This window comes from Nerophis lumbriciformis, linkage group LG10, assembly GCF_033978685.3.
Source record: "Nerophis lumbriciformis linkage group LG10, RoL_Nlum_v2.1, whole genome shotgun sequence".
Lineage (NCBI taxonomy): Eukaryota > Metazoa > Chordata > Actinopteri > Syngnathiformes > Syngnathidae > Nerophis > Nerophis lumbriciformis.
The window spans coordinates 16,533,368-16,547,920 of record NC_084557.2 but is presented as its reverse complement, the minus strand read 5'-3'; the positions used below and the strand labels follow the sequence as shown (position 1 = coordinate 16,547,920).

The following is a 14,553-nucleotide window of genomic DNA, read 5'->3' as shown; positions in this document are numbered from 1 at the left end:
CTGCAGGTGATAGCATTCAATTGGGAAGAAACGCCCTACTGCCTCCTACTGACCAATGTGAATACTGATAAATGTGTAATGACAGCTCCAAAAACGAATTCAAACCACAAAATAAAATAAATAAATCAACACAAAAATGTGACACATTATGGGTGGGTCACATATGCATGTACAGTAGATGGCAGTATTGTCCTGTTTAAAAGTGTCACAACATTGCTGTTTACGGCAGACAAACTGCTTTACGGTAGACAAAAACTTGACTGCTGTTGTTGTGTGTTGTTACCGCGCTGGGAGGACGTTAATGAAACTGCCTAACAATAAACCCACATAAGAAACTAAGAACTCGCCCTCGATCATTCTACAGTTATAACGTGATTGGGCAGGCATGCTGTTTATATTGTGGGAAAGCAGACGGGAGAACAGGCTGTCAACACGTCACTCAGGTCCGCATGGAGCTGGAGGGGGTGTGGCCTCCAGCCCCGCCTGAATTTCGGGAGATTTTCGGGAGAAAATTTGTCCCGGGAGGTTTTCGGGAGAGGCGCTGAATTTCGGGAGTCTCCCGGAAAATCCGGGAGGGTTGGCAAGCATGCAAAGGACACATGCAGCCTGTCTTTTTTCCATTTTCTCTCTGCTCTCCTACATTCGCGTCTGGCAGCACGAGTGACGTCATTCAACCAGGGCTGAGGCGTGGGTTTGGAGCGGCGGCACTTGAAAGGAGCGATCGTGTCCAGTGTTTGTAAACAAATAGAGTTGAACCCAGAAACCAACTCTTCAGTATTCAGACACACAAAGGCTGCAGAGTTATCATCACAAAGAGTCGAAAAAATTGAGGAGAACAGAGCAGGAGACGAAGAATTAAACATGCGAGAGCATTGAGGCGGAGCGCACAATTTAACCGGACACTGAGTGGGAATATCAAACAGGATCGGCATATGATCAGTGAACACAGCGTCGCAAACCATACGAGAGCACGAGTGTATGCCCGCGTTCATGTGTGGAACCAGACACAGACTGTACAAAGTTAAATGTGTCAATTACATTCAAGAAGCTCCTGGAGAGCGGCTCGTCTGGGCAGCAGGTGTGAATATTAAAATCACCAACAATAAGGACACGGTTATATTTAGGCAGGATTTCAGCCAGAAATTCAGAAAAGTCAGTACTTGGGTGGTCGATAGATGACGGCACACAGGACGACATCAGAAAGACACAGTTCAAACATGCACAGTTCAAAGCTTGAAAAGGAGGATTGTAGGCGGATCTGACGGCATTTAAAGTCATTTTTAAAAACGACTGCTAAACCTCCTCCTTTTCGACCAGACGACCGCAGAGAGTTAAAGTAGGAGCTCTCTGGTGGCGAAAGTTCATTAAGAGGGGCGGACTCACCGGTTCTCAGCCATGTCTCCGTCACACAGAGGAAGTCCAGTCCGTGGGAAGTGAAGAAATCCTTCAGGATAAACGTTTTGTTTGTCAAAGATCTTGCGTTAACAAGACCGAACCTGGCGGGGGCCGGCACGTCCAAGGCCGCAGCTGATCCGGGTGGGGCCCGACACAGAGCCCGCAGCTGGCGGGTATTCACCCCGCGCTTCCGGGGGCGGGTACAGCAGGAGCGATGGTGGCGAGCCTCTCCCTTCAAACCGACGACAGGAGCAAGCCAGGAGCCGATGGGAGCGTGGGTGCAGGAAGAGACCGGGTACCGCACCATATAAGATGTCGGTATCCGCCTCTCCAGCAAATGTTTCTGAGAGTTCAACTTCAGTGTGAGAGGCCACAGCGAGGCCAAGATCATAAAGATAATATTTTCACTGAATTTAATGATAAGAACAACAAAAAGGATCTGCCCTCTAAATCCACTAGGTTTTACAACTCAGTCTATCTCAGGCTGACGCAACAACACAAGCAATGTTTTTTCAAATAATGCATGACTGATAAGCCGGTGCCGATGTAATGATCAAGGTGTGAGCGTACTCTTTGCGAACTTGGACAATTTTAACAATAAATGCTGATTAGAGTTTTCCTAGAAGTACACTAGTCGCCCCTCCTCCACGGTGGTCATGTGATGGAGGTTAAACACATGCCCACAGGTGAAGGGGGCCAACTTGAATCTCCTCATCTTTCAGGGAGCAGAGTGCAAGATAAGTACCAAAGACAGGAGGAGGAAGTCAGAACAGTTTTCTCAACCTAAGCTGTTGTTCACACAGTTTTTGGAGGGGGTTGTGCTTCCAATAAAGGGTCATTTTAAGACAAAAAGGTTAACACCCTGGACATGTGGGACAAAGATAATACTGAGAAATGTTCCGATCAGGAACCACGCAAACATTTATCTCATTCCATTGAAGAGATTCTGAGGAAGCCCACTTGTGTCAGAGAAGAAGCAAGAGCTCATCACAATCGGTCTTTTGTTAAGGAGAACACCAGGTTATCTAACCACAATTCATGCACAGGTATGTTTTTTATAATTATCCATAGTGATATATGCTTCGAAATAACTCATTTGTTCAAGGTACACTTCAAAATACAATTAATTTGACTGTACATTTTATTGTATGATCCCGAGTAAAAAACATAATTGACAGAAATCCTCTATTGTGTTGAGTTTGAGCAAGAAATGTTGTGAACATATATTTAGTTGTACAGTATGACCCAGTTTACTGTAAAAATGACAGTGACTATTGCTCAATGTTCATGTTTCATCTTTGTGAAGATTACGACTGTATGCTTGGGAAATGTTGACTTTTTCAACTTTTTTCTAACATTATGATGTTTTTATTGTTTGTTATGAGTTTCTAACTGTAACCTCAGATTTGTTTTTATACTTTTGATAATACAACCATATTCTCATAAACAAAGACTTTATTTAAATTATATTATTAATGTTATTGTAATTAGGAGACTATTTCTTAACATTATGACTTAATTATTGTAACAGTAAAATGTATTATTATTATATTACAACTTAATTGTAATATACTTAACTTAATTATTCATCAAAAAATTACTTTTTTTTTTCTTCTTTTTCTCGGAACATAATTTTTCTTTTCTAAAATAGCAACATTAATTCTTCTACCGCTCCAAGTTTATTCCTTTAACAGTACGTTTTTTTTTCTAATATCATAACTTAATTCTATCTTAATTCTACAATTACTGTTTCATGTAACAGTACAACATATTTTTTGTAACATTGCAACCTTTTCTCTGGATATTACAACTTTTTGGGGGCTATCACTACAAATGTATTCCCTTAACTATAAAATGTTTTATTTCATTCGTACTATACTTTAACTTTTTTCTTGTAAACCACGACTTTATTTCTTTCAACAGTGGGATGTAATTCTTGAGAAAGTACAACTTTTTTCCAAAACATTCTAATTGTGTTTCTTCCTTACACATAGACTATGTTCCTTCTACTTTTAATTGTTTCTGTAACTGTACCATTGTCTATACTTGTCATATTACAACTTTATTCTTGTAAACTATGACTACGATTTCATGTAACAGTACAATGTAATTCTTGTAATTTTATGACTTTTTCTCAGAATATTACACATATTTTCACCTACCACTACATGTTTCTTTCCATAACTGTATTTTTTTTTAAACTGGAATACAACAACTTTATTCTTGTAAACTATAATGTTATGTAGAATGAGGTCATTCTTGTTCAATGTGACCCCAAAAGGCAGGCAGTGTGCAGGTAAAGAGTACCTAAAGTGCAAAACTCAAAATGCACAGAAAAGCACGGGCAAAGCTGCATCTAAGGCTAAGCCGGTGGTCGGCAACCTGTGACTCTAGAGATGCATTCGGCTCTTTAGTGCTGGCCTAGTGGCTCTCTGGCGCTTTTTCAAATATGTATGAAAAATGTAAAAAGATGAGGGAAAAAACATATTTTTTGTTTTAATATAGTTTCTGTAGGAGGACAAACATGACACAAACCTCCATAATTGGTGGAAATCACACTGCTTATATTAAACATGCTTCAGTGATTAGAGCAGTGGTTCTTAACCTTGGTTCGATCGAACCCTAGGGGTTCGGTGAGTCGGGCTCAGGGGTTCGGCGCAGGTCATGACACACCCAACTCATTGTGTAAATAAAAACTTCTCCCTATCGGCGTATTACGGATACGGCAACAGCAGAAGTCAGACTGATTTGCAGGTGTGTCATTTGTTGTGAGTTTACGCACTGTGTTGGTTTTGTTCTTTGAACAAGGTGATGTTCATGCACGGTTCATTTTGTGCACCAGTAAAAAAACATGGGAACACTTTAGTATGGGGAACATATTCACCATTAATTAGTTGCTTATTAACATGCAAATTAGTAACATATCAGCTCTTAACTAGTCATTATTAAGTACTTATTAATGCCTTTTTCGGCATGGCCTTATTATAACCCGAACCCTCTAACCCTGACACTAACCAAATAACTCTAAATTAAGTCTTTGTTACTTAGAATATGATCCCCATACTAAAATGTTACCAAAAACATATAACTTTGTCTTGAATTTTAAAAAAAACAACAATTTATTTTTCACTAAAGAAGGGTTCGGTGAATGCGCATATGAAACTGGTGGGGTTCGGTACCTCCAACAAGGTTAAAAACCACTGGATTAGAGACTATTTGGCGAGTGCCGATTTGTCCTACTAATTTTAGCGGTCCTTGAACTCCCCGTAGTTTGTTTACATGTACAACTTTATCCAACATTCTAAGACATGTTTTATGCCACTCCTTTTTTGTCCCATTTTGTCCACCAACCTTTTAATGTCGTGCGTGAAGGCACAAAGGTGAGCTTTGTTGATGTTATTGACGTGTGTGTAGTAGCTAATCAGGCATATTTGGTCACTGCATTACTGTAAGCTTTTTTTTTTTTTTTAATTGAAACTTGTATTAGTATATTGCACAGTTCAGTACATATTCCGTACAATTGACCACTAAATGGTAACACCCGAATAAGTTTTTAAACTTGTTTAAGTCGGGGTCCTCGTAATCATTTCATGGTAAATGAATCGATGCTAACATGCTATTGAGGCTAGCCGTATGTACAAATTGCCTCATTATGCCCCGTGTAGGTATATTTGAGCTCATTTAATTTCCTTTAAGTCCAATTAATTCAATGTATATTTGCATGTCTCATGACAAATTATCTGTATGTAATATTGGCTGCATTTCTGATAGTTGTTTAACTTGGACACACACATGTATACCTTTGGTATTTCTAAACCAGTAATTTCCAGGAGTTATCTCACCTACTGAGAAGCCTCCATTTGTGTAGAATAAATATTACATTTCAACATTTCTGTCAGCAAAGATTTGCATCAGCCTATGACACATAGTCATTTTGATAGTTGGCTAATATAGACACTTACATAGTGTGTAGTCTTCATTATAACACTTGAGCTAAAATATACAGAACAGGAAGTCAGAACAAAGTAAGAGCGCAAACCAGGAAATAAGAACTAAACATAGGAAAACTATATCAAAATCAGAACAATACACCACAAACCATAAAATCCATCCATCCATCCATTTTCTACCGCTTGTCCCTTTCGGGGTCGCGGGGGGTGCTGGAGCCTATCTCAGCTGCATTCGGGCGGAAGGCGGCGTACACCCTGGACAAGTCGCTGTCACGCCAAATTTCTTCCCCTTACGAAAACCTCCCCCCCCCCCCATTTACTTCCGGGGTCATTTCCTCTTACGTCATTTCCTCTTACTTACGTCATTTCCTCTTACGTCATTGACAGCGATCGATAACACTTCGGCTTTGACACAGGACAGCAGCACACACAATATTGTAGTGAAATGGTTTCAACAATAATGTTTATTTAAAGTACAGACATTTAACAGTATTATATATTAATTAATATTAGTGAAATGGTTTCAACAATAATGTTGATTTAAAGTACAGACATTTAACAGTATTATATATTAATTAATATTTTTGCACATTACCACAAAGACAGGCCCTGCGATGAGGTGGCGACTTGTCCAGGGTGTACCCCGCCTTCCGCCCGATTGTAGCTGAGATAGGTTCCAGCGCCCCCCGCGACCCCAAAGGGAATAAGCGGTAGAAAATGGATGGATGGACCACAAAGACAGAAGTTCCCAGCAGCGGCCCTAACACTCCGCCTGAAATTTTCCCTAACACTCTGCCTGGAATTTTTCGAAGCCTGCTGGTGTTTGACATAAGTCCCCTGGGAAAGATAAAGACAAATGTCATTCAGTGACACCACCATTTCAGGAGATTTGGATTCTATCGATCGCTGTCAATGACGTATGAGGAAATGACGTAAGAGGAAATGACCCCGGAAGTAAATGGGGAGGGGGAAGGTTTTTGTAGGGGGAAGAAATTTGGCGTGACATCGCCAACTCATCGCAGGGCCAACACAGATAGACAGACAACATTCACACTCACATTCACACTCTAGGGCCAATTTAGTGTTGCCAATCAACCTATCCCCAGGTGCATGTTTTGGAGGTGGGAGGAAGCCGGAGTACCCGGAGGGAACCCACACAGTCACGGGGAGAACATGCAAACTCCACACAGAAAGATCCCTAGCCCGGGATTGAACTCAGGACTACCGTATTTTTCGGAGTATACGTCGCTCCGGAGTATAAGTCGCACCTGCCGAAAATGCATAATAAAGAAAGAAAAAAAACATATATAAGTCGCACTGGAGTATAAGTCGCATTTTTGGGGGAAATTTATTTGATAAAACCCAACACCAAGAATAGACATTTGAAAGACAATTTAAAATAAATAAAGAATAGTGAACAACAGGCTGAATAAGTGTACGTTATATGAGGCATAAATAACCAACTGAGAACGTGCCTGGTATGTTAACGTAACATATTATGGTAAGAGTCATTCAAATAACTATAACATATAGAACATGCTATACGTTTACCAAACAATCTGTCACTCCTAATCGCTAAATCCCATGAAATCTTATACGTCTAGTCTCTTACGTGAATGAGCTACATAATATTATTTTATATTTTACGGTAATGTGTTAATAATTTCACACATAAGCCGCTCCTGAGTATAAGTCGCACCCCCGGCCAAACTATGAAAAAAACTGCGACTTATAGTCCGAAAAATACTGTACTCAGGACCTTCGTATTGTGAGGCACATGCACTAACCCCTGTGCCAGAACATATTATTGTAATATCACAACTTTTTTTTTCTTACATCGCAACTATTTTGTTTTTACCGTAAAAAGTTATTTCTCGTAACAGTACAATGTTTTAGGACAGGATAGACTTTTATTTATCCCACAATAGGGAAATTACGTTGTTGCAGTTCAGGTTTTTACATACAGTAACAGAAGTAAAGCGTAATGAAAAATAAAATAATAGTAATAAATACTACATGTTGCTCACTAACATGTATAGATAGAAGATAGAATACAACACAAAAGACTAACAATGACATTGACTGTAACATTACAACTTTATTCTTTTAAACTACCATTTCTGGAAACAGAATCATACTTTTTTTTTTTAACTTTTTCTATGCATAACGTGATTTTTTTTTTTGACTTAATGACTTTTACATTTACATTTTACCATTCCTTTTTGTTTGTAAGATGCTTGTAGCAGTTACAGTCTCCCATCTCTTTGTTTACAGATGTGAGAAAAAAGAGACAAACCAGGGTGACTTTTACACCGCTCCAGGTGCAGGAGCTGGAGAATGTCTTCCAGCAGACTCACTACCCGGATGTTAACACCAGAGAGCAGTTGGCTTCATGTCTGCACCTGACTTTGGGATGTATACAGGTGTGCAAGCTTGCTGTGTTTGTCACAAGCAGCATGTTTTTTTTGATTGTTGGATTGACATTCTGACCTATTTGTGTTCCATTAAAGTACATATTAAAATATCTGAGCATATAATACATCATACACAATGTTCCCTCTCAGGTGCGCACTGCTCAAGTGTCCTCTGCGCACGGCAAATCTATTCCACGCACAAAATCAAATAAAAAAATAAGCGCATAACAATTTTCAACACGACATGGACACGACAGAGAAAACAGTTTTCGTCATCATTGTTCAAATATTGTAACGTCTGTCGAGACGCTTTGAGGACATGAATTCCATCGATCACTTTACTGAGCAAAACTCTTTATTGTCGGCCATAAACACATCACCAAAACATTAGTAAAAAAAATGATATCTAGCAAAACTGGTAATTTTCTGCAGTACAAACCAGACCAAAAGCAACTTTGTTATATCAACAGCAGCCGCTCGCACTTTCTCACTTGCACCAACACATGCACATATGGCACTTAGCCGGTGATGCGTTTACAGCCACACAAAAATTCGGACAACTCCAACACCACACATAGTGTCATTCCAGGTCATTACACTATGATTTACCAATCAAATGTGTGCTTATTCTAGTGTCATTTATTAGGAATCTTAATTTATAAATATTAGTCATGAAATGCTGTTAGTATATTAAATAAATACTAATAAAAATATATTTTTTACAAACAGGAAGTTGCAGGAATGTACACATGATCCCCTGCTTACATCTCATTGTGCAACATGTGAATGTTTTAATGGGAACTAAATGCAATGTCTGAAAGGGGTACAAATTATTTCCAAAGCAGGACCTCCACCCAGACAAACAATACAAGTACACAGTTCATGAAAAACAATATTTTTTGTTATTGTCATTGTAAGTGGGCCTAAACACTTATATTAGAAAATAACCTCATGGAAATGACTGCTGTCATTTGATTATAATAATAAGAGAATATTGTCTGTCTATCTGTGTTGGCCCTGCGATGAGGTGGGGACTTGTCCAGGGTGTACCCCGCCTTCCGTCTGAATGCATCTGAGATAGGCTCCAGCACCCCCCGCGACCCCGAAAGGGACAAGCGGTAGAAAATGGATGGATGGATGGAGATTTAACTTGTTATTTAGTCAGGTTTGGGTTTGTTGTAGCCACAGTGTGCACGTCTGATGTTGCTCACATGGGCTCCACTGAATGCTCCGGGAGTTTTTGCGTTTGCTCACACACATGAAAAATTAGAGGGAATATTGATCATACAACACCTTTTTTGATAAGGTACTTAAGACCTAATATATTTAAGTCACCACCAAAACCAATCATTGATTAAGCATTAATGGTTTTTACTGTTAGACTGGTGTAAAAGACAGAATTACATTTAAAGAGAAATGTGTTATGTGTGAGGGTGTCTGAAGGGTTGAAGGGAGGTGCTGGTCACTTGTGAGTGTGTTACATGTGGAGAATAATAATTTAAAGGATGTGCAAAGGAGTGTTTTTTAATAACTACACAAAACCCAGCCTGGATCTTTGCACAGCGTGTGATACAAATTCCAAGAATTCATTCTACCTGTCTGCGACCAAAATGAAAGTATATATTCCCTTTTTGTGTATTCCTTCTACAGATCTGGTTTCAGAACCGTCGAGCTAAATGGAGGAAAAGTGAAACCCTAAAAGATATTCAGCAAGCACACTTCCCTGTGAATCCCCAGATCTTTTATGAGGTATCTCTTCATTTCATACATTCCATAAATTGTGAAAATGTTTGTGATATAAAGCAACATGAACACAGTTGCAGGGTTCAAATTCAACGAACGACTGCCCTTGTCACTTGCCGTAATGCCCTAAAAAATTGATCAGCTTAGACGGCAAGAACGTGCCGTGACCTCCCTTAACTTTTTACTTGTTAATGGACAATTGTAGCGTAATTGTTTCGTCGAGTAAATTAATAAAATCGCTCCGACATGACTTTTTTTCTTACATTTTCAAATGTTTAAGACATCGCATAATTAACGTTAATCGGTATAAACAACATGGGCACAGCCAATTCGGTGAATTTACGTCAGGCAGCTCTCAAAATGCCGAGTAAGGAATGAATCAAAAAAAGAAAACACGAACAATTACAGGCCGTTGGGAAAACATTTAGCAAGCTGCACAACTTCTTTAGGTAAGTTAATTTCATAGTTTAAAAGGAGTGCTAAATTAGTCGATCGTTTGCCCTCGAAACTCAGCAGTTCTCGACCTGTCAATGTTGTTTATGTGCTGTATCGTGAATGTTTATTTTGGTTTGTGGCTGTCAACGACCACGTGTGTAACTTTTTTGTAAACGTTGACTATAAGTTGCTGATGTAAACAATAATGGAATGAAAATTGCATGGCGTTTTATATATTCGTTTATACATAACTTTACTACAAGTTAGATCATACACTATATGATAGTCTATATCAGGGGTCGGCAACCCGCGGCTCTAGAGCCGCATGCGGCTCTTTAGCGCCGCCCTAGTGGCTCTCTGAAGCTTTTTCAGAAATGTATGAAAAATGGAAAAAGATGAGGGTAAAACAATCTATTTTTTGTTTTAATATGGTTTCTGTAGGAAGACAAACATGACACAAACCTCCCTAATTGTTATAAAGCACACTGTTTATATTAAACATGCTTCACTGATTCGAGTATTTGGCGAGCCCCGTTTTGTCCTACTAATTTTGGCGGTCCTTGAACTCACCGTAGTTTGTTTACATGTATAACTTTCTAGGACGTGTTTTATGCCACTTCTTTTTCTGTCTCATTTTGTCCACTAAACTTTTAAGGTTGTGCATGAAAGGTGAGTTTTGTTGATGTTATTGACTTGTTGGAGTGCTAATCAGACATATTTGGTCACTGCATGACTGCAAGCTAATCGATGCTAACATGCTATTTAGGCTAGCTATATGTACATATTGCATCATAATGCCTCATTTGTAGCTATATTTGAGGTCATTTAGTTTCCTTTAAGTCCTCTTAATTCAATTTATATCTCATGACACACTATCTGTATGTAATATGGCTTTTAATTTTTTGCGGCTCCAGACAGATTTTTTTTTGTATTTTTGGTCCAATATGGCTCTTTCAACATTTTGGGTTGCCGACCCCTGGTCTATATAAATGTATTGACATTTGATTATTTGTATATATATATATATATATATATATATATATATATATATATATATATATATATATATATATATATATATATATATATATATATATATATATATTGTCCAGGGTGTACACCGCCTTCCGCTCGAATGCAGCTGAGATTGGCTCCAGCGCCCCCCGCAACCCCGAAAGGGACAAGCGGTAGAAGATGGATGGATGAATGGATGTATATATATATATATATATATATATATATATATATATATATGTATGTATATATGTGTATATGTATATACATATATTTATATATATATATATATATATATATATATATATATATATATATATATATATATATATATATATATATATATATATATATATATATATATATATATATATATATATATATATACGTTTGTATGTATACACACCAGTATATGATTTAAAAACTCCTTTAAGGCAACACTTGCCTTGACCTTAAAAAGTAAACATTCGAGGCCTGCAGTCGTATCAAAAATCCCAAAGAAGATGGTTTTATTTGACACTGTCTTGGCAGTCCTGTATGTGTTGTGGATGTATTATGCGGTGGAGAGGTGCCTCCAACATAAGGTAATCATCATTTTAGAACGTTCACTCCGTAATGCACTTGACACTGAAATCGTTGCTATCAAGTCTACAACAAGTAAAATACAGGGGTCGGTATTGACAACACTTTTTACTTGAACTTTTTCAGTCTCATTTAAGGATTTGTGAAAAGTACCTGAATAAAATGATTCAACATAACATCTTCAAAAACTTAAACCAATTTCCAGGTTAAGTTTATTGAGTCAGTGTGTGTTACATTTAAGCATGACTGCTTAGTATGTGGGATTTTCAATACACACAAAATACACTTAATTAACTTGGTTGTGTATTTTTATAAATTTGACTAAGCAACATTGAAAATGTTTTAAAACTGTAAACATTGGTCACATTTCAGCTTTATCAGCGTATTCCTTTTCAAAAAGAGTTATGTTTTTTCTGTTTTGTGCAACATCTGAAACAATATTGCTTATATTGTAACTTATTTAAAGGGGGACAAAGAGTGTATTACTGAATACATCATCTATCCAGAAAAACTATTAAAAAAAAACCTTGAACCGTGAAACATTTCACACTGTTAACTACTGTACTTTAGTTTGAGCATTTTTTTGTGTGAAACAACCATTACTAATTTATTAATATTTAGATCTCATCATTTGTCTGTTTAATATAAACACATTCAATTTACAATACAATTTTCCATCACTCTGGTAGATGCGCAGATAATATTAAAAAATGACAACAAAAAATGGAGATGCTGCTGCTTGTATTTTAGTGGCTGCAGTGAGCCTTTTTTGCACAGCACATCCTTTCAAATCTGTGTTTCAAACTTGATATTGCTTCTCTTAACTGTTGCTCAATGTTAAGCTGGAATATGTACTTTATTTTTATTGCAGCAACAGTAGAAAAAAAAACATCCCACAGAAATAGAATGTTAGTAGAATGGCATAAAATAAAAACCTGTCTTTCTTCCTTTCCGACTGCAGTTATGGAGTTTCCAAGTGCTATGTATGCTTTATAGTATTTCATAGTCCTTTCAATTCTGGTCATCGTCACTTTTCCTTCCTGAGGATTCCTTGTTTTTCTTTTCTTTTTTTTCTGTGTACTTACTATTTTTACTGGGTACAACAGGCTGTCTGTTGACTAGATTGAGCACTGCTGCCACCGAGCTGCAGGTTTTTGTATCGTTCTTACATGAATACAAGTATTCATGCTAGAATAGACACAAATAATGAAAATCTCCCTTGCTGCTCACAACAACTCTGACCTGACCCACCATTTGAGAGACACTGCAATTATCCATTCCAAACGGTCCGACAAAGACTGAATCATACAAAAGAAGAAGCCGTAAGAAATAATGCAGATCCGATTATTCAACTTCGACACCCAAAAATATTACCATAAAAACATTTTTATAGATAATGAATATAGTTGCAAGCTGAAAAAAATGTGAAATACATATAATAACAAACTAACCGCTTTCTTTATCAAAGTGCTTGCACTTGCAACTTCCTTTGGCCCCATGGTGGCCGAATTTGCAGTAGTACTGAATTAAAAAAAGTACAGAAACATGTGGGGTAACTGTAAGTTAGCAAAGAACTAGAGTGTGAAGATGTCATGGAGGGGCGACGAGCGAAAGAGCAGGCTAACAGAAGCATGTTGTGAATACAGTTGGACTCATGCAGTTTATTACTACAATACTATTGACTCTCATTCAAATCATTTGGTGTTTTGCCCCCAAATCCCTGCAAATTGCAACCACAATATTAAACACACTGTTCCATTATTCACGCAATTAAAAGAGTGTGCTCTTTTCTATGTTTCCATCAGAAGCCACAGATGGGTGCAGTGTGCTGGCTGCCATGTTGCTCACATGAGTCACTGCAATCAAGATTGTTCCTTACAGCTAAGTTTCCACCCATACATATGACACATTACAGAAGTCTGTATTTTGACCTTCTGGACACAGACATCCAGATAGGGACCACTACTGCACATGATGACACAATTAGGTTGTGACAGTAACATCACAATGGACTAATAATACATTGTTGTTTATATGTATATATCCAACCTATTTTAGTACAATTCAAATACAACAAATTGTATTCATGATGTGTGCATTCTGGTTCCAAAGACTCTATCGTAAATCATAAATGTAACCTGGTAATACGTAATAAATGTTTTCATTCAGCAAAACCAGTCTGTACTGTTTTTTTTTTTACCTGCACAAGACCGCAATCTTGTAAATTTTGTCCTATGGAATTGTGCAGGAGATATATTATTTTCATGACAGCACATTTCTTTACCAGAGATAAGATAATGTGCCGCCTTCATCGGTCTTCATCTGTTTGACTTTTCTACAACCTGTCCTTATCTTAATTTGAGCTTGTAAATTGAGGTTGCTGGCAGGTCAGCAGGGGAAGTTGGAGAAACATTTCAAGGAAACAGTGGAAGCTAAGGACACTTTATAGTGCACACAGTAATTCATTGGAGATCTGCAAGTTAGACGAGTAAATATATGTTATGAATGTTTGATGCTCTTTTAGAAAATAGAAAGTGGGAGGTTTTACATATGCCCTATAAAGTCATATAGACTGTAGATAACATTATATATCTTACATAATTTTAACATAAGTGAAGGAGCAATCCGAATAATAACAAAAAATAATGTACCTTTTGAAATGTCTTCACAAACATGTCCAGTTTGGATTATAATAGATTGTTGAACAATGCTTACTATTGTGTAAAATTTGTCAAATCCCTTCCAAAGGTTCTTAACCTTTTTTACCTAAGGGCCCAACTTTTCCACTATAGAGGGGCCAGGGACCCACTCAAATATTAACACTGAATTAGTAATCCTACTCAGGCTATTCAATGATATGAAACCATGTGTTAATCACAAAGTATATTATTTATTTAACACATAAACCTTAAATCAGGCAGATTATACAAATACATACTAATTAAATATACTGCATAAGAAGGAACTAATGAAAAATAAGTTTACATACATTTATGTTGTGCTAAAATAAACTATATGAA

At 37.5% G+C, this 14,553-nt stretch overlaps 1 protein-coding gene across 2 annotated transcripts; it reads left to right on the top strand.

Moving 5' to 3' along the window:
* Positions 1 to 2,125: 2,125 nt before the first annotated feature.
* Positions 2,126 to 13,658, top strand: LOC133612153 (intestine-specific homeobox). Of its 2 annotated transcripts, none has more exons than XM_061969318.2 (4): positions 2,126 to 2,441; positions 7,620 to 7,768; positions 9,410 to 9,508; positions 13,339 to 13,658. In XM_061969318.2, exons 1-4 carry the CDS (start codon positions 2,264 to 2,266, stop codon positions 13,525 to 13,527), a joined length of 615 nt encoding a protein of 204 aa, XP_061825302.1. In that variant the 5' UTR covers positions 2,126 to 2,263; the 3' UTR covers positions 13,528 to 13,658. The 2 variants fall into 2 exon arrangements, 1 of the variants encoding a protein (XP_061825302.1); XR_009816088.2 differs by lacking the exon at positions 2,126 to 2,441 and adding an exon at positions 4,709 to 4,775.
* The last annotated feature ends 895 nt before the right edge of the window (positions 13,659 to 14,553 follow it).